Raw genomic sequence first — 27,916 nt, 5'->3', positions numbered from 1 at the left:
AGTTTTATGGCCTGCTTTTTTTCTCTCGGCAATATACTATGTGTTTTCCCATATTGATAGCTTTTTTACATCATTAATGCTTTCATATTATTCTTCTAATGGCTGTACCATAATTTTCCCAGCCAATTCTCTACCATTGGGCATTTAAGTGATTTCCAGTTTTCTGTTGTTACAACATCTTGCCACTCATCCTAGTACATATATTTTTGTCCACATATCTATTTTTTAGGATGCATTCCTAGAAGTGGAATTGCTGGGTTAGAAGAGTAGGCACATTTTAAGATATCTCATGCATACTGACAAAATGGCACTGCTAATTTACCCTCCAGGGCTATTGCCAGTTTTCAAAAAGACCTAACTAAGTAAAGAAAATCTGGTACATTTTATCTCTGACTAGGTAACACAGACTCATCAACTCTAAGCTTTTGGCCAGAATTACAGCAATTCCGACCCACCATGTTAGTTATTGACACTTGCTGACCGGAAGCTAACTGGCTATCAGGTTTTGGATCAGTATGGAAAGAGAAAGCGAGTTAGTGACTTAAAACCTATCAACTCTTCCGGGGGCCAAAATATTCAAAACCTGGTGACCCGTGAGGATTCCTAGTCATGAAAGCATTGGGGACAACTGGACCCTGGTGTTTGGCATGGGCCCAGGACAGAATCTTAATTCTACAGGTGGGACACTGTGACCCTGCCAGTGTCTAAACCCCCAACTCTCCTGACTCAAAGTCCACGCTGCTGCCCCAACTTAGTGCTACTCAAAGGAGGGCCATCCACTTGCCCCAACCTGCCCTGCCCCGGAAAGCGCCGCACACCGGCAGCGCCGCCCTGGCGGTGACCTGATGCGGTTCAGCTGGCAGCTGCGCACGCTCCGTCCTGCGCGCAGCCTCCAGGCGCCAGAGGGCGCGCTCCTCTCCAAGGCCCCGCCCCCACGGCCCCGCCCCCGGAGCCGTTGGAATTTGAATCTCCGGCGGGCTGCGGCTGCAAGTGTCGACCCCTCAGTCCGGCATGGAGAGCCCGGGCCCCAGCGCACGGTGCCCGGTGCAAGAGCAGCGTGCCCGCTGGGAGCGGAAACGCGCCTGCACTGCCCGGGAGCTGCTGAAGACCGAGCGGCGCTACCAGGAACAGCTGGGGCTGGTGGCCACGGTGCGGGGCCCGCACACCCTCCCGTAGGGGCGGGAACCTCAGGGTGTGGGAGGGCCCCTACGAGGTCGGTGACCCTGACTGGGGTATCGTGGGTCCTGACCTGGACGCCTGCACGTAGGGAGCTCAGGCCGACTTACAACAGAGTTTCTAGCGGCGCCTTGGCACTGGCTTCACGTTTCTGCGGACTGCATACCGGTATTCTCTCCTTCCGCAGTACTTCGTGGGGATTCTGAGAGCCAAGGGCACCCTGCGACCACCAGAGCGCCAGGCCCTGTTTGGGCCCTGGGATCTCATTTACGGCGCCAGCCAGTGAGTAGAAGGGGCGTGGGAAAGAAGGAGGGAGAGCTCTGGCCTCTGGCAGTGCACGGAGCTCAGAGTCGGAGCGACCCCGGTTCACATTCGGAGTCTGCCAGTTACCTCACTTGTGGTCTTGGCCCAGTGCCTTACTCTGCCCCAGTTCTCCACCCGTAAAATGGCGTAATAGCACTACCTCCGGGGCAGGGGTAGGAGAATTAAAAGAGGTGGTGCTTGAGTAGTTCTTGGGCTGCTCTTTTATTGTCCTGACCTACGCAGAGAGCTGCTTCCCAACCTCGAAGGAGGGCGCTGGGGACAGGGGCTGGAGGGCTTCTGCCCCCACCTGGAGCTCTACACCCAATTTGCTGCCAACGCTGAGAGGTCCCGGACCACCCTGCAGGTAACCTGAAGATGACCTCAAGTCCTCCTTCCCCTCTTCCTCCGTACATTGCCTCTTCATCTGGAGACCCAAACTTCATTCACACCGTTCTTGCGTTTATAGAGCCCTGTGGGTGCCCAGCTCTGTACTAAGTTCCCTGTAGGGAGACGGGGTTCTCTCAGGAGCACACAGCTTCCTGAGGGCTGGGGATGTGTACACCGAAGAATACAGTAGTAGGAGAGGCTTCTCTCCCTGCTGCCAACCCTTTCCCCGTCACTCTAGGAGCAATTAAAGAAGAACAAACGTTTCCGGAGGTTTGTGCGACTTCAGGAAGGTCGCCCTGAGTTTGGGGGCTTTCAGCTCCAGGACCTGCTCCCTCTGCCTCTGCAGAGGCTCCAGCAGTGAGTGAACTCACCCTGACTCAGCCAACTTCTCTTAGAATTCTGAGTCTGTATGATTGCTGCTCTCAGCTTTGTGGGATTCCATGGGATCTGTCCCACTGTGTCTCTCCTGTGACAAATTGCTCCCAAAAACTTTTTGCAAGAGTAAATGTGAACCCACTGGAGTACCCGGGCTGTGCAGCCTCAGGCCCTTAGCTGGGATTGTGGAACACAATACACTGAAGTGAGGGGCCTGTAATAAGGATAGCAACAGGGTTTCTGGAGATGAAAGGCTCGCCTAGCTTAGAATTTGTCCCTGTGAATGAGTTAAGAACTTACAGTCAGTTGTCTGTAGCATCCTCCTTAAGTTGATTAACTTTCACCTTGGGATCTGGCCTCCTGAACCTTGGTCAGTCTGCCCCTCTGACTCTTCAATGTGGAATGGAAGCGGGCCATGTGGTGTGAACCCAGGTTCTGAGTCTCAGATGAAAGAGGGGAATAAAATAGCCACAAGCAGGTCTTTCCTGGCTTTGCAACTGAAGTTTGTATAGGGGGTGATCTGTGTGTCAGGCAGAGGAAACTCTGCCCAGCTCTACTTCCCCTCATAACTTCCAACTGTCTAATTCCAGGTATGAGAATCTTGCCATTGCTTTGGCTGAAAACACAGGTCCCAACAGCCCTGACCATGAACAGCTCACAAGTATGTTTTTGCTCCTCCACAGCAGTCCTTGGAGACTGCTTCTCTTGTATCCATTTCTGGTTCTGACCTCCAACAATGTCTGATATGCCCCTGTCTTCCAATGACTTGTATACAATGTTCCTATTGCCCTGCATACTCTTCAAGAAGTTAGACTCTGACCCTGGTCCTCTCTGGAATAGCCTGTCTTTCACCACCACCATTCACCCAAAGTCAAAGTTGTGCTGGGAGTGGGGCATGGAATATTATTGCAGGGGCTGCCCGGCGGATAAGTGAGACTGCCCAGAGAGTCCACACCATCAGTCAGAAACAGAAGAATGACCAGCACCTCCAGCGTGTCCAGGCTCTGCTCAGTGGACGGCAGGCAAAGGGGCTTGTCTCAGGTAGTCTGTGTGCTTCCCCTCAATCCTCAAACTGCCCTTTTCCCACCCCCCCATCCTCTCTTTTGCCAGCACATACCCCCCATTTCCTCAGCCTCCCTTTCCTTCTATTCCGTGCATCATGGTCCTGAAGCTGCATCAGAATAACAGCTCTCCCATCCCCCAGGTCGCTGGTTCCTACGCCAGGGTTGGCTGCTGGTGGTGCCTCCCCGAGGGGAGCCTCGGCCCCGAATGTTCTTCCTCTTCTCTGATGCACTCCTCATGGCCAAGCCTCGACCTCCATTGCATCTGCTGCAGAGTGGCACCTTTGCTTGCCAGGCCCTCTACCCTATGGCCGAGTGTCAACTCCACAGGGTCTTTGGCCACTCAGGAGGCCCCTGTGGTGGACTGCTCAGCGTAAGTAACAGGCGAGAGCCCTAGGTGAGGTAGGAGAGGCCCAAAATATACCTCAAGTGCCTGTGCACCATTCATCTCCTAGGCCTGGGCCCCCCTCACAGGAACTGAGCCACCTACATTGAGAGCATAGTAGGGCTTGGGGTTCATAGCTGGTTCTCACTTCAGCCCTAAATTACCTCAATGGAAACAGCAGGGCCTTTAGCTTAAGGCAGGACCTTTCTGAGCCATGTGCTAAGAGGTGGTCTCTCCCTAGCTGTCCTTTCCCCACGAGAAGCTACTGCTTATGTCCACAGACCAGGAGGAGCTGTCGCACTGGCACCACAGTCTGACTTTGGCCAGCAGGTAAGTTACTGTCCCTCAGGAAGAGTGCTGTGGTGAGGCCCACGAGCTGGAGGCAGCAGTCTGGAGCCTCTCTCACGTCTGGAGCTCACCCCCACCTCACCCCACTCCCCCATCCAACACCCTGGGTGGTTTTGTCAGAATAGCGTGCTCATGCCAGTGCCTGAACTGTCTTCTCTCCACAGCAGCCAGAAGAACTAGAGGAATCTTACAAATTTGAGTCCAGGATACCTCAGGGAGAGGTCAGAGTCGGAAGTACAAAGGAATCTTCTTCAGTACTAACAAAACACAGACTCTTCATGGTTTGAGAAGGGTCATTCTGTGTTTGCGTGAGACCGAGACACGCCATGTCATTTGACCAGCTCTTAAGAATCAGGACACCAAACCTGACCCAACTGAACCTCAGCTGAACCAGCTATTTTTATGTTGTATGTAGTTTCTATAATTTATTTTCCCACAGGATTTTAGTAAAGTTTTTTGGAGAAGCCTTTTTATCTCAGCTATGCAATATGAGAAAAGGGATTTTTGTGCCCTGAAGGCTGGCATGACGGTGACCTCAGGAATACAAAGAGAAGGACTGGAGCTCCCTCTGTCTTCTCAGCTCCTGCACTGGAAGACAGCCTCTTTATGTCCTAATAAGGGAAGCTTTTCAAGAAGGCCCGGTTGTTTTCAGGCACCTAGTATGGGTGGGTGGGTGGGTGGGTGGGTGGGTGGGTGTGTGTGTGTGTGGGTGTGTGTGTGTGTGTGTGTGTGTGTGTGTGTGTGTCCAGCTGAAATGGAAAAAGCACACAGGAGCATCCAGTCACAAAAACAGACTCTGTTTTACTAAACTGTCAGCTGTTGTCCCTCCTTCCCGGTGGGGGCGGTGACTGGGGCCCTTTGCTGCAGCCTTCCGGCATCTTCTCCTTAGCCCCTGCTCCATTTCCCTGGGAGTAGCTAGCTTCCTCGTCCCTGTGCTCCAGTTTAGGGGCTCCTCCCAGGCCTGACTGTCACCAGCCTCTTCCTCGTCCTCCTCTATACATAAGTCCTCAGGAAAGGGTGTGCTGGCCTCTGTGAAGAGGAAGATCAGGCACGTTCCAGTTTCAGAGGCTTTGTCTCTACCTCCACCAGACTCTCACCTCCCAGCCCTGTACCTGGTTCTGGAACCTCCACACCCTTGTTTGGTTTGCTCTCTTGTAGCAGCTGGTGGATGGCCTGTAGCTTCATGTGCAAAAGCTCCTGCTGGGCTCCAGCCAGGGTAGTCACACTGCAGATATGTCCACTCAGAGGCTGCCCAATCTCTGTGCCCACCTCTCCCACCTACCACAAGTTCCCCTGGCCACAGGGTCAGTGCTCTCCTTACCGCTCAAAAAGGGGCTCCAGCTGGGCCATCAGACTGTTCAGGTGTTGTTCTGTCTGGGCCAGCTGTTGTGTCAGCTGGGCCAGCTGTTGCTCTGGGGGTAAGGGAGAAAAGGAGAGCAATGGTTACCTACCTTCTGCTGTCCCTTAATCCCCCCCAAGTACAGACTTCTGCAAAACCCACCTGACTGAAGTGAATCCTTCTTGCCTGCCTCCTCTTGGAGAAAAGTAGCCTCATCTTTCCCCTGCTGTGGAAAAAGGCAAGGGCAACGAGGTTCTCAATAACCTCAGTCCTGGGGCTTCCCTGGTGGTGCAGTGGTTAGGAATCCGCCTGCCAGTGCAGGGGACACGGGTTCGAGCCCTGGTCCGGGAAGATTCCCACATGCCACGGAGCAACTAAGCCCGTGCGCCACAACTACTGAGCCTGCACTCTGGAGCCCGTGAGCCACAACTACTGAGCCCACATGCCACAACTACTGAAGGCTGGGCACCTAGAGCCTGTGCTCTGCAACAAGAAGCCACCACAGTGAGAAGCCCGCGCACCACAACAAAGAGCAGCCCCCGCTTGCCGCAACCAGAGAAAGCCCACGTGCAGTAACGAAGACCCAATGCAGCCAAAAATAAAATACATAAATTTATAAAAAAATAAGTAAATATGGGCTTCCCTGGTGGCGCAGTGGTTGAGAATCTGCCTGCTAATGCAGGGGACACGGGTTCGAGCCCTGGTCTGGGAAGATCCCACATGCCACGGAGCAGCTGGGCCCGTGAGCCACAATTGCTGAGCCTGCGCGTCTGGAGCCTGTGCCCCGCGACGGGAGGGGCCGCGATAGAGAAAGGCCCGCGCACCGCGATGAAGAGCGGTCCCCGCACCGCGATGAAGAGTGGCCCCCGCTTGCCGCAACTGGAGAAAGCCCTCGCACGAACCGAAGACCCAACACAGCCAAAAATAATAAATAAATAAATAAATAAATAAATAAGAAAATCCTTTAAAAAAAAAAAAAAAAAAAAAAGTAAATAAATAACCTCAGTCTCCAAAGCCAGAAAGAGGAGGAGGACAATTTCAGGTAGACAAAGCTAGTGGGGTTTTACCTCAGAAAATCACAATCACATCTAGTCCAGCTCCTCACCCAGGACAGGAAGCAACATGTCAGTATGCCCCACACGTGGTGGTTTAGTCTACTGAAACACCTCCAGGAAGGAGCAGCTGTCATCAGTTTGAGAACGTTCTGGTTGTTAGTTTATACACAAAGCCAGAAACTGTCCTGCGTGTATCTTCTTTTCATGGTACTGATCAGAGCCTTCCAAAATCAAATCTTTTCAACGTGATAGCCCCTCAGGAATCTGAAGAAATTGGTCATACCCCCTGTCTTCTCTGGTTTAATAGTGCCAGTCTTTTGCGGTCAGTGCTCATTTGACACGGTTTTCTTTGGTTGCTTTACTCTGGTTTGTTTTAAGAGCATGTACTGCTCTTAAAACAGTGCCCTCAAGAGAGTAAAATTCTCCAGGAGTGTTCTGATCAGAAGATAAAGCACAATACCTCGTTCCTAGCATTGATTTGGGAAGTGGGTTATCACATCACACAACTGAACTTTGTCAACTAATAAACTGCTGCCAAATTATGTTTCTTTCAGACTATACTTGGGTCCAAGAATAGAATTTATTATCTCTCCTTGTAAAATTTCATCATTAAATTCAGTCCCTCATTCTAGCCTGTCAAGTCTATTTTGGATCACGATTAGCCATCCCTCCTAGTTTCATATCATTTCCAAATTGGCTCAGCCCTCTATTTTCCAATGCAAGTAAGTGATAGGGCCAGGGCTTAAGGGAGAGCCCTGGGAGGTACTACTTTCTATTTCAACAGTTTCAATCAACCACAATATACTGTCAGTTCACATTGCAGGGCCTCCTTCCCAAGGAGAACTTGAGACTGCTTGTTACCTCGAACTCCAAAAGCACTTTGGCTACAGTAATCAACTGCTCGTGCCAAGGTTGGAATCTCACCGGGAACTGCACTTACTGTAGTATGGACATTTGCTGGGTTCAAATCCCAGCTCCACCAGTTACTAGCTCTGGGTGGTCTTGAGCAAGTGACTAAACCTCTTCACTGGATTGTTGGGAGGATTAAATGTGATGATCATTATTTATTTACAATTTACCAAGGGTCCTTCACAGCCACTACCACGCTGAATGCTCAAAATAACCCCATAATCTTAGAAAGCCAAGGAACTCTTGTCATTTTACAGACTGACGGGAAAATGTGTCTTCTTCTTGGTACCATAGCGCCCCCGTGGGAGATTCAAGCTCGGGGCATCCCCACCCCTGGTCGTCCCGCACCTGTAAGCACTTGTACAGCACAAAAGCCACGGCGGCTGCGGTGTACAGCGCCCCCAAGGGCAGCGCCCCGGCCCAGGCCCGCTCGCGCTGGTTCTTGGGCGGCGGCGGCGGCGGCGGCCGCCGCCGGGTTTCCGTAGCCCCAGGGCCGACCTGGGCGGCGTCCCCTGAGGAGGAGGGCAGAAGCGGTCAGTACAGCTGGGGCCTGGGGGCCTGTGGGCAGTCCCAGCCTCCCTCCAGCTGCCCTCGCTGGTACCTGAGTGTGCCCGGCGGTCGGGGCTGGGGCGGTCTCCGAGCACCTCGGGCAGCGCAGACACAAGAAGCAGCCCCAGCGAACCCACGAGCGACACCACGCTCGCCATTGCAGGCCGACACCGCGAGAACCGGGACGGCGCCGGCGTAGGTCGGACGCACCCGAGCGCTCCCGAGCCCGTTCAGCTCCGGGCTTCCCAGGAAGGTCACGCCCACCTAGTGCGTGGGCGGGGTCAGGCCGTATTTGCATAGCACTGTGGGTCCAGCTTAGTTCATTTAAGAAATTAGTTCATTTCTTACTTCTACATAGGTATTCTGTTAGCCAGAATGTCTCCAGAAGCGTACAGTCTTAGAAGATTATAACTGGAAGTGGTTTTTATTTGCCACGCCACCAATTTCCTCACCCTAACCGAGAAATAAATTTCCCCGTGGAGCTATAAAAGGTTAGAGCGCGCCTCTTGTGGCGTAAGCTCGTGCTGAAGGCCTGTTTCCTAGGCTACGAACGGGGGACTAGTTCCTTACTTGCGCCTAGGGGAAAGTCCCCGGACCTCGGGCAGAGAGTGCCGCGTGCGCATGCACGTAGACCTTCCCTGCTTTTCACGGATAAACCCGCTAAGAAGCGATCCCGCAGCTGGTGGGGGAGCTGAGCGGCGTGTTGCTGGGGGTGTCATCCGTCTACTTCTATAGTTACGCAGGCAGTGCGCCTCCGCGCGCACCAACCACACGGGGCTCATTCTCAGCGCGGCTGCTTTTGTACCTTTTAGAAAGTAGCAAGCTACACCCCTGAACTACTTGTTCCGCCTGTGGCCTAATACATCACTGTATCATTTCGTGCAACGGCTTCCTCTTCCTCGCCCTTTCCATCTGGCAAGTGCCTGTAATAGCCACCATTTATTGTGTAGCATGGTAACACGATAAAATTTGATCTCTGCCTGGGCTAGAATCCTGCCTCCCCTATTTGACTAGCCGACCACCCAAAGGCAGCCTGGGCTGCAGAGCAGAGTAGTCCAAACCTCGACTCTAAGCCAGTTGACATAATCAATGTAAATAAGTGGTTCAGGCCAGGTGTAATAGGATAAATGGGCCCCAGCTGATTGTTGCCTTTAGGGAATTTGGGCCCACTATCGCCAGCTCTTCTGATTTTTTTCCAATAGATCAAAAATAGGGATTTCAAAATTTGGAAATCTCCAGTTTTTAAATGTTGACGAGGAATCAGTGTCAGACTTCGCATATTTGACACCTGAGAGATTTTTAAAAAGTCTCCTCTTCTATATGACAAAATTATTTTCAGTAATAATCAGGAAATGAAACAAATAATAGGGTCCAGAAAAGAAACTAATAATAATAAGGGCCAGAAATTCAAACAGTGAATTATTTCTTTTATTGAACTCTGTAGATACAAACTTGACAATATAAAAAAATAGTTAAAATTAAATATACATTACAGAACAAGAAAGGGTAATGGGTTAATATTTCTTAGTTACATTACTGTATTTTTTGAGAAAGGGGCAAAAAACTTACACCTACATTTAACCTGTCTGAGTAATGGATAACTCTAATTTCTTTTTTAAAGTTAGCTTCTTCAAATTCGTCAAAAGTAATTTTTGCATATTCCTATTTAATAGAGAATATAGCTAGATTTGTCAATCTCCACGTAGTTGATTAAAGAATGTCTTTTACTAATTTTCATTTCAAAAAAGTTTCTTTCACATGAAGCAACAGACATACAAATAGGAAAAGAAAGTCTTAAACATAAGGATGTTTGGCAAAGATTCATAAACATTCCATTTGTCAGTAAATTCCAGAAATTTTCAATACAAATAAAAACTACGTGTTCACCTAGAATGACAGAATTAAAGTAACTCAACGTCAATTTATTTGACTTTTTAATCACTGTGCTACCATCGTTCATTGTAAATCTACTGGTTAAATGCAGGACTGTGTAATACCATAGGAGACAGAAATTGTGCCCAAACCAAAGAACAACTCCAAATTGTCAAGAACTAATTCTGGCTATAAACACATGTAGATGAACCTGTTTGTGTCAGGAGCCAGTTGTATAACTGGGCGTTCTACAGATTAACTTCCACGTAGATTAAAATAGTTTTGTTTCTTTTTTTTTTTCCTGGCCGCACCACACCACACGAAGGATCTTAATTCCCCTGACCAGGGATAGAACCCTCATCCCCTGTGGTGGAAGCATGGAGTCTTAACCACTGGACGGCCGGGGAAGTCGTAGATTAGAAAACTTCTAAAGGATAAGTAATATAAATGTGCTAATTTGAAGCTGATATAGTAGTATTAAAACTCATCAGTAACTACAACAATTTAGAATGTAGAGCTACAAAATATTTTTGAGAAAGGAATATTTTATCACTGACATTTTTTAGAATTGCTGAAACTTGGTGATAATAAAAAGGAGACTGATTTTTAGTCAGTTTTGTTTGTTTGTTTTTAATTAATTAATTAATTAATTTATTTATTTTTGGGTGTGTTGGGTCTTCGTTTCTGCGTGAGGGCTCTCTCCAGTTGCGGCGAGTGGGGGCCACTCTTCATCGCGGTGCGCGGGCCTCTCACGATCGCGGCCTCTCCCGTTGCGGTGCACAGGCTCCAGACGCGCAGGCTCCAGACGCGCAGGCTCAGCAGCCGTGGCTCACGGGCCCAGCCGCTCCGCGGCACGTGGGATCCTCCCAGACCAGTGCTCGAACCCGCGTCCCCCGCATTGGCAGGCGGACTCTCAACCACTGCGCCACCATCAGTTTTGTTTTTAAATTCTCTACAGACAATACCCTCTTATTGCCTGGAGGGGCAGGATCTCTCCTGCCATCCCCATCCTTGACACATCACTGCAATGATTTTAAATTTTTAAAAAACATTGTATGGGCCAGACAAAACAGATCTCTGACCTCTGGTCTAAGGTTTATATTTGGAACTTAAAATCCCTCTTCCCACATCAACAGCCTCCCATGTGGTTGGGCTGTTTCTGGGCAGGGCAGGTACTCTGCTGCTCCCTGAAGCGAACAAGTGCAAACACAGGGCTGTTTCCCAGGACAGATCTGGGGCAGAGGTTTCTCTCATTCAGCTAACATTTTTTTTTTTTAAAGCCATCTTTAAATTTATTTTCCAAATATAAATCTCAATCAATGTTCATACACTGTTATTTAGCTTCAGGCTTTTTTAACCTAGAAAAAAATTCTGACTCTTTTTAAAAATACATCTATTGAGGTATAACTGACAAACAATAAAGTACAAACAAAGGTGCACAATTTCATGATTGCTGACGTAGGTATAATGCATGAAAGCACGAGCATCACCAAGGCAATGAAAACATCCATCAGCCCCCACTCATCTTCAATCTAGAACACTGCTCCTGTCCCTCCCCGTCTCTGTCTTTCATGATATTGACTTTTAGGAAAGCTTAAGGTCACTTGTCTGGTGGAGTGTCCCCCATTCTAGATTTGCCTAATTGTTTCTTCATAATTTGATTCCCATTGAACATTTTTGTCCAGGACATCACATGGGCAATGTAGAGTTCCTCCCACTGCATCCCATTAGGGACACAGAACATCACTTTGGGCACTTGGTTCAAGAGGTGTCTGTGAATGTCTCCATGATAAAGGTCCCTTTCCCTGTCATCATCACAAGTGGTCTGTCTCTGGTACCCTGTTCCTTAACAAAGGCTTTGACCACCAGTGAGGATTCTTGCTGGCTCAGTGATGGCATTGTGGGTAGCAGATGGTGGTTCTCTAATTCTGCACAACTACACTTCACAGCTGGCATCTTCTCTAAAGAAGACCTTTCCTTCCCTGACTCCCGCTCCTGTGTTTTTAAAGGTACCCTTGGGTTCATGAATTCTTTTCCTCCATCCAATGTGTATAACTCAATATCCTCCTTTTTGAGGTCCAAAGTGTGCTGCAATGTGCCAGTAGAGCCCTTCACCCTGCCTCTGCATCCTTCTGGGTCCTAACTAGTTTTCAAGTACATCACTGCTGTCAGACATGAGCTTTCATTCTCCTTCTTTCCTGAGAGTGGACCCAGAGCCAACCATTTCTCCATGACACCCTGACTGCCTTTATTGGTGAAGGACATTGGAAAATCAAGATCTGGGGAAGTAAACCCTTTTCAATGTTTGATGTAAAACATTTGAGGGTGTACATGTTAAGAACTATGAAGGATCTGAATCAGCTAACTTTTGAGCTTGACAGTTCCTAGGGACAGTTTGGATGAAGTGGACCAGGGGGAGGGAATCAAGCTTCCTCTACCCCCCAAACTATTAGACCAATAATAATAAAAACGACAAAGGTCACCTTAACACATGCCCCTCGGGTCAGCCTTCGGGGGTAGTGGGACTGTAAGCACCAGGGGGCCTCCTCATCACATTTCACTTCAAAACATGCTCACTGAGGAATACGTTCTCTGTTCTCTGTCATGGGACTCAGAGCTGGAGAGAAAAGGCATACAGCCTGTGGCAGAAAGCAATCTCCGTCCTAAGGCCTGGCTTCCTTGTCTTGTCACTCCCGCCTCATGCCACTTCTGCCTGCCTTGGGGTCTTCATGAGCTCACCTGCCCAGTGGCTCAGTAAACTCAGGCCTGCCTCTTCTCTGGCCGAAGTTGCTACAGGGTACAGGGGAGGGATGGGGGTGGGGGCGGAAGCCCAGGAGTTGCTGGGTGGTGCAGGTGCAGGCACAGGGTGGTGTCTTTGTTCTTTCACTCATCCCTCCCCGCCCCCTTCCTCCCCGGAAACCAGTAACTTTGCCACCACCGGTATTGGAGGTGCTGAGCCGTGGGGGCCAGGCCCAGGGAGGGGTGGGAGTAAAGGGGGCTGCCGCAGCTGTGTTGGGCCATAAATCAGGCTGACCCCTTGGCTCAGGGCAGGATGCCTGCAAATTCGGCTTCCACACCATCAGGTCTGAGCAGAAGTGACAACTGCACGGATCTGCTAGTGCCTGGTGAGCTGGGCGGGGCAGGGGCAGGGGGAGGGGTCACGTGGCTCCATGTTCCACCTGCTGGGACCTGGAGGGTTAGGCTGGGCAGTAACACCCCCCCCCCATCCTCTCACATCTACAGGAATCCCCTCCGTGACCAAGGCCTGGGGACTATGGGCCCTCTTAGGGGTTGTGACGCTGCTGCTTCTCATCTCACTGGCTGTGCACTTATTCCAGTGGACTAGTGGCTGGAGCAGGAGCCATCCGGGACAGGGACGGTGAGTCGGGGGCAGCAGAGATGGGTTGATCGAGAGTTCCCCCTTACCAACAAGTACCCTCTCATCCCCTAAACTCTGTGTTGCAGGCCTGGAGAGTCTGTGGAAGAGGTCCCTCTGTACGGGAACCTGCATTATCTGCAGACAGGTAGGAAGCTTTCAGAGGGTAGGGGCACGGTGGCCAGGGTGCAGGGGGAGGAACAAGAAGTGACCAGATTCCTGTTCCCTGTCCTAGGACGGCTGTCTCAAGAACCGGGGCCAGACCAACAGGATCCAACACCTGGAGGCCCTGCCAGGGTGAGTCAGTTGTGGCTGAAGAAGAGGGGAGGGAAGGTAGTGGGGAATTTTTCAAGGGTCCAGTGAACTTCTAACAGCCTTGCATCTCCAGGCTGCAGAGGAGGTGATGTGCTATACCAGCCTGCAGCTGCGGCCTCCTCAGGGCTGGATCCCCAGCCCTGGAAGCCCCATCAAGTACTCGGAGGTGGTGCTGGACCCTGAGCCAAAGCCCCAGGCCTCAAGCCCCGAGCCGGAGCTCTACGCCTCAGTGTGTGCCCAGACCCGCAGAGCCCGGGCTTCCTTTCCAGACCAGGCCTACGCCAACAGCCAGCCTGCACCCAGCTGAGACAGAGGGCCTGGCACAGTGGGGCATACAACTCCCCCACCTCCTCTGTTGCCGGGGTTACTGCTACCCTGTCTGGGACATGACTGTTTCCCAACCACCCCCTGAAGACAGGCAGCCATTGCTCAGTCACAGGAGTTATGCTCCCCGAACTTCCTATCTGAGCTGTGAGGGAGACATCTCAGAGGAACGGCAGGCCCCCCATCTCTTGAGGGTGGAGGAAGCAAAGGCAGTGGCCCCCTCTCCACCGGTATTTTCCCTCTATCTATTCCTCTCAACCCCCAAACTCCCAGGTCCTCACTCCTCCTTCCAGAGCTTAACCAGATCCTCCCCTCTGGCTTCCTCTTAGTCTACCCCTGACACCTCAGTGTCTCCTCACGCACAAGAAGTGGGCAGGGGGGGAGGGGGTAAGAGTCTGAGAGGACACAGATGGGCATCCTCCTCAGGAGCCCACAGGCTGGAAGGGTCCTGGAACTCAGTGACCTGAGAAACCCAAGCCTGGTCTCTGACTTGAGAACCCTGGCAGAATACCAGTCTCCATCCTGCCATCTCTGTTATGTGCCCAAGTTTTTAAATAAAACTTCTGAAAAAGTGTTTAGATTTCACCTAGAAAGCCACACACCTGCAACAGGCCCCACATGGTGGGGCGGTGACCTCTGCACTCTGCACAGAGCACTTCTGGGAGAGTCTACCTGGGAAAGAGGGGCCAAGAAGGGCCGCAGCATCAGTGATGCAGGGGTGGGTGCTAGGGTGGAGGCCGGAGCCCAGCTGCTGCTGGAACATCCCCAGGATTTGCACACAGAGCCTCCCCACTCCCCTCACCTGCGGTCTGCAAGTTTCCCACCCTCTGACCTACCTTCCCCAGGGCCATCACCCACAGCCTGAGGTCTGGGCCATTTTCCCCTACAGCCTCTGTAGATCTCTTGACAGACCTTACTGAGATTTGGAAAAAAAAAAGGGGGGGGAAGCTGAGGCTTTTACTTCCAAACTTCTCTCCTTCCTACTTAAGAGTCCCAGAGAAAACCAGAGAAGGAACCTTGAGCCTGAGACCAGCCTGGTGGTCCCAATGAGAAGGGGGACCCGCCTCTCCACACACACACAATAACCCAAATGCCCCAGGGTTCCTGGACCTCTGAGGACCCCAACCTGGGCCTCCCCAGAAGAGGCCCCCGTCGCGGTTAACGGCGGGCAGCTGGGGCTGTGTGAGAGGGAAGGTGGCTTTGGGGGCGGGCACCGGATGCGGGGAACCGCGGGCAGCTGGATGTGGGGTTCTGAGGGCTGCTGTGCTGAAGACGGCTCAATGTGTCCGCGGCCTGGGAGACGTGACGCCCTGACCTTGAAAGAAGCAAGGGTTGGGGTCCCGCCAACCTCCTGGGACGAGCCGGGAGCCGCAGCCGAGGTCTCAAACGCAGCCAAGGCAGGAAGCCGACCTCCGCTCCCCGATCTCCCTCTCCCCGCGGGGTTCCGCGGCGCCCGGACCAAGCCCAGAGCGCCCCGCCTGGTGCGACGCGGCCTCGCCACCACCTCTGCGCAGGCGTAATGTTGCCCTGCCCACAGCGTGCTGGGAGATGTAGTCCCGACCGTGCGGGGCTGCGCCCCCGAATGACCCCCAGGACTTCGCGAAGCTCTGGGCTTGTAGCTCTCAGAGCCGCCGCCTCCCCCGTTCGCGGAACCTAGCGGACTCACTCTGTCTGAAGCTGGGTGCTATTTGAACTTTGTTCTCCTTCCAGTCCCCGAAGCCTGGACCCTCTGCCTTCCCCCTCCCCTACAACCCTTGAATTTTTCTTACCGTCTTATCTCGCCTATCACCGAGGCTCGTGCCCTAGCCTAGGCCCTCAGGACTGAACGCCAGGACCGCGGCAACTTACTAATTGATCCCTGAGTCTAGGAAATAAGTCGGGGCAGCCAGATCCGCCTCAGACACCCTTGCCACATCTCGCTAGCTGATCAACTCGTCTCACGAAATGCCTGGTAGTTCTCGCCCCTTCCACAGCTCCAGGTGCTTTCCCTGGCAGCCTCCCTTCCCTCACTGGTGTCTGTTTCCAGCCAGAAGGAGAGCCCTGTCCTCGGCAAATTCCCAGGGGCTGATCCTTAGGGGAAGCCACCAGGGCCCGCGGGGGTGGGGGTGTGGCCCAGCGTTCCCCCTCTTCCTGCGATTCCGGCTGGGAGGATAGGGTTACGCTCAAGGCTCAAGATGCAAAGAGGCAGGGTCTTTGGGTCGTCAAAGGCTCAATGATAGGAAGTTCTTAAGGAATTACTTATAGGTGGGGAAGGGCCTCGAAGTCCCTTCAGCCAAGGCCCCTCCAACGTTGGCCTTGCTCTGCACTGTCAAGATAACTCTAGACTTACAAGCTGGTTTTGGCTACAAAGGAGGGAAACAAAGCTGGGACATGGAGAGAGACCAAGTCTTGATGACTTCATTTGAAACCTTGAATCCAGCCATGCCCAGAGCTAGACCGGCCTACTGAACTTTTTGTTTATGTAAGCTAATACAGTTCCTTTTTTGCTTAAGTCAGACTAAGTTAGATTTTCTAACTCTTCCAACCACAAGTTCTGACTAATTCTGTGGGGAAAGACCAGCTGACCAAGGCCACCTGAAGATGCTAAACCTCTTACTGCTCAACTCCTCCACCAGCCACCCTCCTCTGATTTAATACTTGAATGTGCTATCATGCCATTTGACCCTAAGAGATTTCTGCATACTATGTGAGTTAACCTAGCCTCTTGCCAAGCTTTCACATTTCTACAGAATTGTATAGCTGGAAGGAGGCTGACAGATCTGACCCAAACTTATACCCACTGCAGGAACCACACTATGAGCTTCTTCTTAAACACTCCCAGAGAGTCGGAGCTCACTACCTTACCAAATGCTGCTTTCCAGTCTTTCTTATTGAGACTTTTTTTTTGGGGGGGGGGGAGCAAAATCTGCTTGCATGTTACTTTTGTCACCAATTCTGCCTCCTAAGCTATAGGCATACAATCAGTCTTCTTCCTCCTGTACATGACAGCCCTGGAGGAATTGGAAGCCAGCCTTGCTGGATGGCCTAAGCCTTTTTTCCCTTCTTCCCAGGAAGAGCTTTCTAAAGTTCCTTTTACAGTTCTTTTATAGACCGTATTTGCAGCCTACTCATCCTTCCCATTGTTTCACTTGACCAGAATCTCTCTTAAAGTAAGGTGCTAAGAAGTGAATATAATACTGGCAGCAACAGTGGGGACCCATCTCTTTATTGGGCACTAAATCTACAGGGACTTTGTTGATAAGGAATACACTCACTTAGCTTAGCTTAAGGGGTGTTTATTGTAAGGAAACCTGGGGTAATTAAGAGACTGGATGGAATGGGAATCCCAGAACAGTGGCTATGATCTGACTGGGCCTATGCAGACTGTTATTGGATCTCAGATCTTGGCATCACTGGGGACCTTGGGGACAGGAGGATGTGGGTCTTCACACTCCTGCTCCTCCAGTGCTGTGACTCAGATTCTCTGTCTCTGCCTCTTTTATTTATTTCCCAGTTTCTTCCCACTTTGCTAATTTGCATCAGCATCCCTTAATGTATATTCTCTACTTCATGCTTCTGCTTCCTCACAACAGCTTTATATTTCCTCCTCTGTCTCATAACCTCAGTTAAATGTTTAATTACAGGAATAGTGTGAGCACATGATTAAAAAAATCAAATAAATCTGAAGGGTATACAACAGTGGTTCTCAACCAGAAGTGACCGTACCCTCCAGGGTTTATTTGGCAATATCCGGAGACATTTTTGGCTGTCACAATTGGAGAGGGAGTGTTATTGGTCTATAGTGGGTAGAGGCCAGGGCTGCCGCTAAACACACAGATCAGCCAATCTCAACAAAGAATTTCTGGCCGCAAAAGTTAAAAGTGCCAAAGTTGAGAACTCCTAGAAGAGGGGGAAAAAGCAAAGTAAAAGGTTGTAGTTCCCAGAGGCACCTACTATTAACGGCTTCTGTTTTTAAGTCTTTTGGTGAATATCACTGTATCTGTCCATAATACTTAGACTACCCAGAGCGAGGGGATTCTGGGCATGTGGCAAGCCTACAGAAGCTTCCACAGCCCCCGACAGCTCCCAGCTATAGGTGATGAACTTTTTTTTTTTAAATTAATTTATTTATTTTTGGCTGCGTTGGGTCTTCATTGCTGCACGCGGGCTTTCTCTAGTTGAGGCAGCAGGGACTAATCTTCCTTGCTGTGCGTGGGCTTTTCATTGCAGTGGCTTCTCTTGTAGCAGAGCACGGGCTCTAGAGCGCAGGCTCAGTAGTTGTGGCACGTGGGCTTAGTTGCTCCATGGCATGTGGGATCTTCCCTGACCAGGGCTGGAACCCGTGTCCCCTGCATTGGCAGGCAGATTCTTAACCACTGCACCACCAGGGAAGTCCCTAGGTGATGAGCTTTACGTGGGCTCTGCTGAACTCCTGGCTGAGAGAATTCCCTGCAGACAAGTTTCTGGAGAACAGTCTCAGCACCAAGAGCAAAGATCTTCAGGAAGGCAGCAAGTCCCAGAAACAGCCTGCTTCCCAAGAACAATGAATGGCTTTACTGAGTTTCCCTGACTCTCCAAAAAACTCACGGTGGATTGACTTTCTCAGTCCTTGAGGCTGGGAGAATGCAAACAAACCAGAGGGCAGAGAGACCAGCTGGAGGAAACAGATGAACCTCTGACTGAAAAAATGAGAGCCTGGAGGAGATAATGTGTGAAGCTCAAATACAAAAGATTTCCCTGAACATGAAAATGTGATATCAGAACTAAAAATGTCCATAGATAAATCAAAGGAGAGGAGAGTCACTGATAAAACTCAAAAACAGGTCTAGAAAATCAAATAGATGAAATATCTCAAAACATGTAACAAAAATATGCGATGCAAATCATGTGGTGAAAGATGGAAATTGGAACAGACCCAGGAGACTTAACTACAAATTCTATGAGTTCCTGGAGAAAAAGGAACAGGAGAGGAGTGGTCATAGTTAAATAACAGATGAAATTTCCCTGAGCTGAAGAAAGACTCAAGTTACAGACTGGATTGATAGGAAAAGACACACACTTATGAAGGCAGTCGAAAGGCACAAACTTCCAGTTAAGATAAATACTAGGGATGTCATGTACAACATGATAAATATAACTGACACTGCTGTACGTTATATATGAAAGTTGTGAAGAGAGTAATCCTGAGTCCTCGTTACAGGAAAAACATTTTTTTTCTATTTCTTTAATTTTATATCCATATGAGATGATGGATGTTCACTAAACTTATTGTAATAATCACTTCATGATGTATGTAAATCAAATCTTTATGCTGTGCACCTTAAACTTATGAGTGCTGTATGTCAATTATATCTCAATAAAACTAGAAGAAAAAAACCACACACTTAGCCACATACAGGTTAAAATTCCTAAGCTCTAAGGATATGGGAAATCTTACACATATCCAGGGAGAATGAAAGTTCTTTCTTCTTATCTGCTACCGTGGAAGTTAAAAGACAGTAAAACTGAATTCGAGTTAATGAGAGAAAAGGCCTGCAACCCAGAACCAGCCAAGAAAGAAAGAAAGATATTTGAAGATTTGCAATAATCACTCAGTAGCTCATCTGAGAAATACTTTTAAGAGAAGACTCTAATGAAACAACAAATGAATCAGAACAGAGACTTCAAGATAGGGGAAGATGAAGAGAAGAGGAAAGAAAGCAGTGGGGAGCAACGAACCATGATCTACGTATTTATATCTATATGTCTGTGTATTTATAACGTGTAATAAAAATGCTAAATAAGGACTCTTGGAACAGATGGAACACACTGTGAGGGAAATTCTAATAATGACTAAATTATCTCAATAAAACTCTGGAATCAGGTAGTGGAGATAAGGGGAAGGTAAGTGTTCTAGTACTTAAGTGGGGAGGGGTTGGGAGGATGAAAGAGAGAGGGAGGGGTAGTGAAAATCATCTAAAGACCATATCTTATTGGGGTGTAGAGGAAGTAGAAGATAAATCGAGCAGGATGGAAATAACTCTTCTGGGTTCACACACTAGGAGAGTCACATGTGCCTATATAGAGAGCAGGGCAAAGGATAGTAACTGTTAGTAGAATGATAAACTCCAAATAACAAGGGGGGAAATGGGACAAACGGCCATTCATTCAATCCAGCAAAGGTAAAGAAAAGAAGAGTTCACAACAATGTTAAGAAATTTAAAAACAAGTAAGATGGAAATAACAAATAAAATACATCACTCATTACAGTAAACATGAGTGGACTGAATTCTTCCATTAAAAGTCTGTCAGACTCTGTTATAAATCAAATTCTGGTCCATATTATTTAAAAGAAACACACTTAAAGTGATGAAGAAACTTTCAAAATAAAGATGTGGGAAAGGGATACTAGGCAGATAAACAGAAAACAGTGGTAATGCTGATATCCAACAAATGGAATTTAAGTTTCAGGCTGAAATTGGTGTGAGGACTGCTTATAAAGTGGTAGGAGAGAACTTTTGGGGTGCTGGGAATCTTCTGTATCTTGACTGTGGTGGTGGTTACATGACCAAATACATTTAGCAAAACTCATAGGATTGTAGATTTAAAATTGATAAAATTTAATGTATGTAAAAAAATTTAATATATATAAATTGCAATACAGTAAAGCTGGTTTTAAAAAGTAACAAAATTACTGTGTTCACAAAATTTAAATGCTGAGTGAAAAAATAGCATAATACCAGAAACCCTCTCAATTACCCTGTATCATATATTATATCCCTGAAATACCATAAAGAAAGCAAGCTTTTAAAAAGAGAGGAAAAATAAAGGGAATAGTTATTTCAAAAAATTAGAAAAATAGCAAGGAAAGAAACCAAAAGTAATCAGGAAATAACAAAAGCTGACATGAATGAATGGAAAACAAAAATTAATGGAAAACAAACAAAAATACTAAGAAGCATAACTTTTTTTTAAAGTTCTTTAAAAGGGCTAATAAAATAGAAAAACTTCTTGCAAGCCCAAGAGAGGAGGAAAAAAAGAGAGAGTAAAAATAGAAAACATTAGTTATGAGAAAGAAAACATTATTACAGTTAGAAGAGAGAATTAAAGAATTATTAAAAAGTGCAACTTAAAATTACTCAGCAACCAATTTGAAAATTTAGAGGAAATGGATACATTTCAGGAAAAATATAAATTACAAAAATTGACCCAAAAGAAAGAGGAAAGTTTGAAAAGCTCAACTGATCTTAGAAAAAACAAGAATAGAAAGGTGATTAGGGATCTACTTTTGGAAAAGACTGCGTTCAATTGGTGCCACAGCTGAGCTTTATCTAACATTCAATAAGGGTAATTTCCATGCCATTTAAACTCGTCATAGAAAAAGAAGAAAGGCTCCCATATTTAATATATAGAGCCAGCATAACTTAATACCATTCCTAATAAAAACTCTAAGTAAAAAAGAATACTGCTTAAATATAACAGACTTTTTACTAAATAGCAAATACTGTTCTTAATAGTGAAACACTAAAATCACTTTATTAAAATAAAAATGTAGACAGAAATGTAGCCTGTAATTATCCTTATTGTTTAACATATCTTGAAAGTTTTATCAAATGCAGTAAGACAAAAGAATGAATTGTTATGATTATCTGAGAAATTATAAAGTTTTTTTTTTTTGCTGATATTATATTATCAAAAAATTCAAGACTAGTAAAAAAAAACTAGTAAAAAGGCAATACAATTTGGAAAGTTGACTGGATACAAGATAAATATAATGAAAACAAATTGCTTTTTTCCTATTCTAGCAATAAGCATCTCAAATTGAAAATGGGGAAATATTCAATTCAGTTATAAAATTATAAAATTCTTGGATAATAACAATTATAGTCACCATAATGCCATGCACTCTTCTAAGCAATCCTCACAACACCCTCTTGAGATCGATTACTATTATCATTCTTATTTTACAGAAAAGAACACTAAGGTACAGAGAGATTAATTGATCTACCCCAGATCACTGGCTGGTAACATGTTAAGTGTTCAGATTTGAATCCTGGCAGCTGGCACTGAGACTACCTTTGTAACCACTATGATACAGTATGTAAATTTTTTTAAAATTGAGATATAATTGACATATAACATCATATTAGTTTCAGGTGTACAATATGACTCGATATTTGTATATATTGAGAAATGATTACCACAGTACCTCTAGTTAACATCCATCACTGCACATAGTTACATTTTTTTTTTCTTGTGATGAGAACCTTTAAGATCTACTCTGTTAATAAGAACCTCTGTATAACACAGGGATCTCTACTCAATACTATGTAATGACCTATATGGGAATAGAATCTAAAAAAGAGTATATATATATATGCATAACTGATTCACTTTGCTGTACAGCAGAAACTATTGTAAATCAACTACACTCCAATAAAAATTAATTTAAAAAAACTACTCTCTTAGTAACTTTTTTTGTTTGTTTGTTTTTTAATAAATTTATTTATTTATTTATTGGAGGCGTTGGGTTTTCGTTGAGGTGCACGGGCTTCTCATTGCAGTAGCTTCTCTTGTTGCGGAGCGTGGGCTCTAGGTGCACGGGCTTCAGTAGTTGTGGCACACAGGCTCAGTAGTTGTGGCTCACGGGCTCTAGAGTGCAGGCTCAGTAGTTGTGGCGCATGGGCTTAGTTGCTCTGAGGTATGTGGGATCTTCCCAGACCAGGGCTCGAACCCGAGTCCCCTGCATTGGCAGGCGGATTCTTAACCACTGCACCACCAGGGAAGTCCCTAGTAACTTGTTTTTTTTTTGTTGTTTTTTTTAATTTATTTACTTATTTATTTTTGGCTGTGTTGGGTCTTCGTTTCTGTGCGAGGGCTTTCTCTAGTTGCGGCAAGCGGGGGCCACTCTTCATCGCGGTGCGCGGGCCTCTCACTATCGCGGCCTCTCTTGTTGCAGAGCACAGGCTCCAGACGCGCAGGCTCAGTAGTTGTTGCTCACGGGCCTAGTTGCTCCGCGGCATGTGGGATCTTCCCAGACCAGGGCTCGAACCCATGTCCCCTGCATTAGCAGGCTGATTCTCAACCACTGCGCCACCAGGGAAGCCCTAGTAACTTGTTTTTTAATAAATTTATTTATTTATTTTTGGCTGTATTGGGTCTTCGTTGCACGGGCTTTCTCTAGTTGCGGTGAGCGGAGGCTACTCTTCATTGCAGTGCACGGGCTTCTCATTGCAGTGGCTTCTCTTGTTGTGGAGCACGGGCTCTAGGCGTGTGGGCTTCAGTAGTTGTGGCATGCGGGCTCAGTAGTTGTGGCGCACGGGCTTAGTTGCTCCGCGGCATGTGGGATCTTCCCTGACCATGGTTTGAACCCCTGTCCTCTGCATTGGCAGGCAGATTATTAACCACTGTGCCATCAGGGAAGTCTGTAACTTTTAAATATACAATACAATATTATTAACTATAGTCACCATGCTGTACATTACATTCCCAGTTTTACAGTTTTATAGAAGTTTTATAGCATGTAAATTTAGTCAAGAATTGACTTCATATGTACTCATACGAAGAAAGTTATACAATATAATTAAAAGATACAAAGCAAAAGTGGGACAACCAAAAATCAACCATCTCCTTGGCAGTGAAAGTGCTGAATCCTAACCACTAAGTCACTGGGGAACTCCCTCAACCCTCCCTCTTCCCTTCCCTTGGAAGGGAAGATAAAATATCAGAAAAAAAAGTCAATTCTCCCAAAATTAAAGTATACCATTAAGATAGTTCCAATTTGTATTTCAAAGAATAGTCAAGGACAAATATTTTAAAAGAAAAAGAGAAATTTGCCTTACCAAATATCAGAACATGCTCTAAGACCACTTAAATCAATAAGTAAAAGGGAATCAATAGGTAAACAGGAATCCCAAACTAGGTGTTTGTGTATACGGGAACATGGCAATTCAGTTCGTTGGAGAAAGGATGATATAATAAGAAATAGTCCTGGAACAGGAGGCCATCCTTACTGAGAGCCGAAGCTGGGCTGGGACTGTGTACCAGCTGGGCTTTTGTTCTAGAGCAGTGGCACCTGGTGGGGGAGGGCACAGCTTCTCTTGCAGGACACCCACAGCATCACTGCTGGAGGTAGTGAGAGACTGACTCAGCTTCCAGGCTGTCCTCATGGGTCTGGCTTATCCCTGCCCTCCCACTTTCCATCCACCTTGCCCCCCCAACTGCCTGCCCTGCAGACTCCAAACTCCAGCATCAGAAGCAAAGATAGTGACCTTTCACAGACCGTTTAACTAGTTCTTATAATTGCATTAATTGGGTAAGGGCAATTTCCTGTAACAAATCTCTTAATTGAAAAAAAATTATGTGCGTGTATGTATATGTGTACGCATACCCTAATGGTCTACTTCTCTGTGCCATTTTTGATTGAGATATAATAACATTGTGTAAGTGTAAGGTGTACAATGTGTTGATGTGATACATTTATATACTGCATTATGCTTACCACCATGGTTAGCTAACACCTCTATCATGTCACATAATTGTCATTTCTTTGATGTGGTGAGAACAGTTTGAGCCTTGACTGACATACTAGATGAAGGATGTATAAGTATTCATTGTATTATTCTTCCAACTTTCCTCTAGGCTTTGAATTTTCAAAATAAAATTCTGGAGGGAGAAAAAGAATACAAAGGATCTAACGTCAATAGAAGAGCAAATCCAACTGGTTAACAAACATGAAAGTACATTCAAATTCACTAGGAGTCAGGGACATGCAATTTAAAGTAATAAGGAGGGCTTCCCTGGTGGCGCAGTGGTTGAGAATCTGCCTGCCAATGAAGGGGACACGGGTTCGAGCCCTGGTCTGGGAAGATCCCACATGCTGCGGAGCAACTAGGGCCGTGAGCCACAATTACTGAGCCTGCGCGTCTGGAGCCTGTGCTCCGCAACAAGAGAGGCCGCGATAATGAGAGGCCCGCGCACTGTGATGAAGAGTGGCCCCCACTTGCCACAACTAGAGAAAGCCCTCGCACAGAAACGAAGACCCAACACAGCCATAAATAAATAAATAAATAAATAAATAAAATTTAAAGTAATAAGGAGGTACCACTTTACGTCCATGGTGGAAAACTGGGGCTCAAAGCCATTGGGAAACTCTGAGAGCCAGTGTAGACCAGTGCCCTCAGAGTTAGCCCCCCAGGGTGAGGTTGCTAGGGGGTACACCAGTTCTCACCAGTCATCGGTTGAGCTGCTCTGGTGCGAGATACTGATTTCCAGCACTTTCTCACTGCCTGCCAAAGAAAAGCTGCAAAGATGCTGGCAGTTGGAAGCCAGGCTGAAGCACACCAAGTGGAAAGACCAGGAGGACAGGGATGGCTGAGGCTCTGCGTGCCTGCGCCTGCATCACTCAGATCCACTAATGCTCCTCCTTAGGTCGCGCTGTCACTGCTTCCCCAAGGTCACAATTTCTTAAAAGTGGAGGAGGAAAGAGAGGAAGAAAACCTTACACTAGGAGGGTTAGTGGGACAAGCTACACTACTGTAGCTGGTGCTAAGGCTGCAGCGGAGATTCTTCCTTCTCTCCATCCATTCTAGACTCCCCCTCGCTCTCAAGCAGCACTTGATGCTGGTTTAGATGGCTTGTCTGGTGGGTAACCCAGACCTTCATTTCCAAGGGGTCGGAGCTCCGACAACTGTGTCCTTTTCAGGCTGGGGAGGTCACCGTTACCCATTTGTGGATGATGTATCACTGGGCACGAAGCACCAAGGGGCGCCCGTGAATCTCCTGCATGCAGATCCGCTCCTCCTGCTCCCGTTAGGTAGCAGCAACCCTATCTCCTCATGATAATCAGGATACCTGCCAGGATAATCTCTCCGCTCTCAGTGTGAGAGAGTAGGAGCCAGGCACAACTGCTAAGCGTGGGAGACTCCGGGCACCACATAGACGCTCTGCATCCTTTCACCTTCTGCTCCCACTGCTACCTGAGTGCTCATCTCCATGTTCTCCCATTGAAATTCCTGAGAACTAAAATTTGATAAGCTCACATCCTCCCTGATTTCCAGGCCAGGCCACCCCGGAGGCCACTGGCTGGTCTCTGAACAGGCCAGCCTTGAGTTTGCCGTCCACTTGGTTACCTCAGTCAGCTGAGGTCAGAGGGGTTGGAGGTCACATAACACAATTTTGGGGGTCTAGGGCTGCCTCATCAGCAGGGGTTTGGCCCCCCTTAGAAGGGGCTGTAGGTGTGGCCGGCACAATGTTTGGCATATTTGGTAAAGAAGCTGTAGTCCTATGGGGCAGCCTTTTATCACCAGCCCTCCTAGTCATACGGTTAATTCATAATGAACTTATAGCCCACTGAGTGTAGTTTCCTAATTTGTAAAATAAGTGGGTCAAGCTAAGATCCTTCTAGCTCCAAAATGACTGATAACTGTCTCTCCCCTCAGACATTTATACATAAACTATTTTTAAGCCAGGACTGCCTCCAACCTATGCTTATATAATTTATTTTTTGAGCCCCAAGTTTCATTTTTCAATAGATTCTAGCTGTTTTATTTATCTTTATTATATTTCAGTCTGTGGTTGGAGCCATCATTTTGCTCTGCTGCAATGTTTGAATCATGAGTTTGCCTTTTGGTGTATTTGCTTTTCTTTAGAGCTCTGTGCCATCAGCATATACGAATGTGCTTTCAAGACAGGACCAAGCAGAGGCCTAGGGCAGTCACTGGAGACCTATTGGCACTCTGCCTTCAGTGATCAAAGAGCTGCACGAATCCCCTTAATAGTGTTGTCAGATGGCCCACAGTCCTCCCTCCTGACCCTGAAGCTATTTCAACAGACTTTTAGCGATGCTTTTGCTAAAATTAACACCTACTATATCTCCAGCCATGGACCCCTTGACTGATGTCAGATATCATCTAGAAAATCCCATATTTTACAGATAGGAAATTGTGACTTGCCCAAAGTCACACACTGTGGCAGGGTTGGCTTCTTTATCTATGCCATGTTCTTTCCATTACATCATACTTCCTCCACAGTTCAGGAAACTTATCTCTTGCTTCTGTAAAAAATTACCACGAATTTAGTGGCTTACAACATACAAGTTTCTCATCTTACAGTTCCGTTGGTAAGAGGTCTGACACATACCTCACTGGATTAAAGTCAAGGTGTCAGCAGGGCTGGTTGCTTTCTGGGGTCTCTAGGTGAGGATCTGTTCCTTCGCCTCTTCCAGCTTCTAGAGGCTGCCTGCATTCATTGGCTTGTGGTCCCCTTCCTCTAGCTCCAGAGCCAGCATCTGCAGGTGGAGTTCTTCTCATGTCACATCTCTCTGCCCCTTCTTCCATGGTTGAATCTCTTTCTTCCCATGGCCCTGAAAGCTTCATCCTTTCAAAGACCTGTGATTAGATTGGCCTCCTGGGATAAAACAGGATGATTTCCCCATCTAAAGGTCCTTAATCATGTTAACAATTTTGTCAGGTAAAGTAACCTATCCTGTCCACGGGTTCTGAGGATTAGATTGTGAACATTTGGGGGAGGCCATTTTTCTGCCTATCACATGCTATCTGTAGATTAGGACCTCCTGGAGTCAGTGGGTTAAGGTAATGAAGATGGACAGAACCTGACTTTCAGAGTCTCAGGTGACTTCCTTGACTTCCTGATGTTGGCTGGACTTCACGAAAGTTTATACAGATGAGCCCCTTTTTTAAAAAAAATTTTTTTTATTTTGCTGCACCGGGTATCAGTTGCAGCATAAGGGATCTAGTTCCCTGACCAGGGATCGAACCTGGCTCCTCTGCATCAAGAATGCGGAGTCTTAGCCACTGGACCACCAGGGAAGTCCCTAGGTGAGCCCCTTTCCACACAGCAAATTCTTTCCGAGGCCCTCATAGCTGGGCTCCCTCCTCTTGTTTACCGTAGAACCACTCCCTGAAATAAGCATGGAGGGGTCAGGAGAGGGCAAGAAATGGGCTTTGGTGTTTTTCCTCTAGGATCTCAGATGAAATTATGATCCTGGAAAAGCTGAAATGTACAGCACTGGCCCCTCAGCTCTGAGAAGCCCCCAGGCATTCCTGACATTTGGGTAGGTGAGGTGCAGCTCAGAGTTATAGCTGTCCTTTCTGATGTCCAGCCTCGAAAGGAAATATACATGTCAATATCGCAAAGACCCCATGTGGCACACATGGGGAAGGA

General features: G+C 47.5%; 3 protein-coding genes and 1 non-coding gene across 7 annotated transcripts; 2 read left to right on the top strand and 2 right to left on the bottom strand.

Annotated features, from left to right (window-relative positions):
• Positions 1 to 171: 171 nt before the first annotated feature.
• Positions 172 to 4,682, top strand: ARHGEF39 (Rho guanine nucleotide exchange factor 39). Of its 3 annotated transcripts, XM_007196965.3 has the most exons (9): positions 877 to 1,149; positions 1,364 to 1,458; positions 1,723 to 1,843; positions 2,105 to 2,223; positions 2,832 to 2,902; positions 3,154 to 3,282; positions 3,446 to 3,675; positions 3,929 to 4,017; positions 4,200 to 4,682. In XM_007196965.3, the coding sequence occupies exons 1-9, from the start codon at positions 1,012 to 1,014 to the stop codon at positions 4,213 to 4,215; spliced, it is 1,008 nt and encodes a 335-aa protein (XP_007197027.2). In that variant the 5' UTR covers positions 877 to 1,011; the 3' UTR covers positions 4,216 to 4,682. The 3 variants fall into 3 exon arrangements, with proteins under 3 accessions (XP_057404786.1, XP_057404785.1, XP_007197027.2); XM_057548803.1 differs by lacking the exons at positions 1,364 to 1,458; positions 2,105 to 2,223 and having other exon boundaries at positions 172 to 1,344; positions 4,203 to 4,682; XM_057548802.1 differs by lacking the exons at positions 1,364 to 1,458; positions 2,105 to 2,223 and having other exon boundaries at positions 172 to 1,344.
• Positions 4,683 to 4,815: 133 nt separating this feature from the next.
• On the bottom strand, positions 4,816 to 8,139 carry CCDC107 (coiled-coil domain containing 107). 2 transcript variants are annotated; one of them, XM_007196963.3, is made up of 6 exons: positions 7,940 to 8,139; positions 7,687 to 7,850; positions 5,537 to 5,600; positions 5,357 to 5,447; positions 5,148 to 5,260; positions 4,816 to 5,064 (listed from the first exon to the last, which is right to left on the bottom strand). In XM_007196963.3, exons 1-6 carry the CDS (start codon positions 8,043 to 8,045, stop codon positions 4,817 to 4,819), a joined length of 786 nt encoding a protein of 261 aa, XP_007197025.1. In that variant the 5' UTR covers positions 8,046 to 8,139; the 3' UTR covers position 4,816. The 2 variants fall into 2 exon arrangements, with proteins under 2 accessions (XP_007197025.1, XP_007197026.1); XM_007196964.2 differs by having other exon boundaries at positions 5,537 to 5,597.
• Positions 8,140 to 12,748: 4,609 nt separating this feature from the next.
• On the top strand, positions 12,749 to 13,757 carry SIT1 (signaling threshold regulating transmembrane adaptor 1). The gene is made up of 5 exons (XM_057548740.1): positions 12,749 to 12,884; positions 13,003 to 13,138; positions 13,225 to 13,283; positions 13,371 to 13,432; positions 13,524 to 13,757. The coding sequence occupies exons 1-5, from the start codon at positions 12,812 to 12,814 to the stop codon at positions 13,755 to 13,757; spliced, it is 564 nt and encodes a 187-aa protein (XP_057404723.1). The 5' UTR covers positions 12,749 to 12,811.
• A 13,731-nt stretch (positions 13,758 to 27,488) lies between these two features.
• Positions 27,489 to 27,561, bottom strand: TRNAK-CUU (transfer RNA lysine (anticodon CUU)). The gene has a single exon. It is a non-coding gene; the product is annotated as a tRNA-Lys (tRNA).
• Between the last annotated feature and the right edge of the window lie 355 nt (positions 27,562 to 27,916).

The sequence above is a fragment of the Balaenoptera acutorostrata genome, chromosome 6 (assembly GCF_949987535.1).
Source record: "Balaenoptera acutorostrata chromosome 6, mBalAcu1.1, whole genome shotgun sequence".
Classification (NCBI taxonomy): domain Eukaryota; kingdom Metazoa; phylum Chordata; class Mammalia; order Artiodactyla; family Balaenopteridae; genus Balaenoptera; species Balaenoptera acutorostrata.
This window is presented reverse-complemented; position numbering and strand designations above follow the sequence as displayed.

What these genes read in the sequence shown, in the direction of transcription:
- ARHGEF39 (XM_057548802.1), top strand. Translation starts at nt 846, where the DNA reads ATGCGGTTCAGCTGGCAGCTGCGCACGCTCCGTCCTGCGCGCAGCCTC. An exon ending in TTTCTGCGGACTGCATACCG is followed by an intron (nt 1,345 to 1,722) that starts GTATTCTCTCCT and finishes TGACCTACGCAG; the next exon opens with AGAGCTGCTTCCCAACCTCG. An exon ending in TGACCATGAACAGCTCACAA is followed by an intron (nt 2,903 to 3,153) that starts GTATGTTTTTGC and finishes ATATTATTGCAG; the next exon opens with GGGCTGCCCGGCGGATAAGT.
- CCDC107 (XM_007196963.3), bottom strand. Translation starts at nt 8,045, where the DNA reads ATGGCGAGCGTGGTGTCGCTCGTGGGTTCGCTGGGGCTGCTTCTTGTG. An exon ending in GAAGGATTCACTTCAGTCAG is followed by an intron (nt 5,448 to 5,536) that starts GTGGGTTTTGCA and finishes CCTTACCCCCAG; the next exon opens with AGCAACAGCTGGCCCAGCTG. An exon ending in CTGGAGCCCCTTTTTGAGCG is followed by an intron (nt 5,261 to 5,356) that starts GTAAGGAGAGCA and finishes ACATATCTGCAG; the next exon opens with TGTGACTACCCTGGCTGGAG.
- SIT1 (XM_057548740.1), top strand. Translation starts at nt 12,812, where the DNA reads ATGCCTGCAAATTCGGCTTCCACACCATCAGGTCTGAGCAGAAGTGAC. An exon ending in AGCCATCCGGGACAGGGACG is followed by an intron (nt 13,139 to 13,224) that starts GTGAGTCGGGGG and finishes TCTGTGTTGCAG; the next exon opens with GCCTGGAGAGTCTGTGGAAG. An exon ending in CCTGCATTATCTGCAGACAG is followed by an intron (nt 13,284 to 13,370) that starts GTAGGAAGCTTT and finishes TCCCTGTCCTAG; the next exon opens with GACGGCTGTCTCAAGAACCG.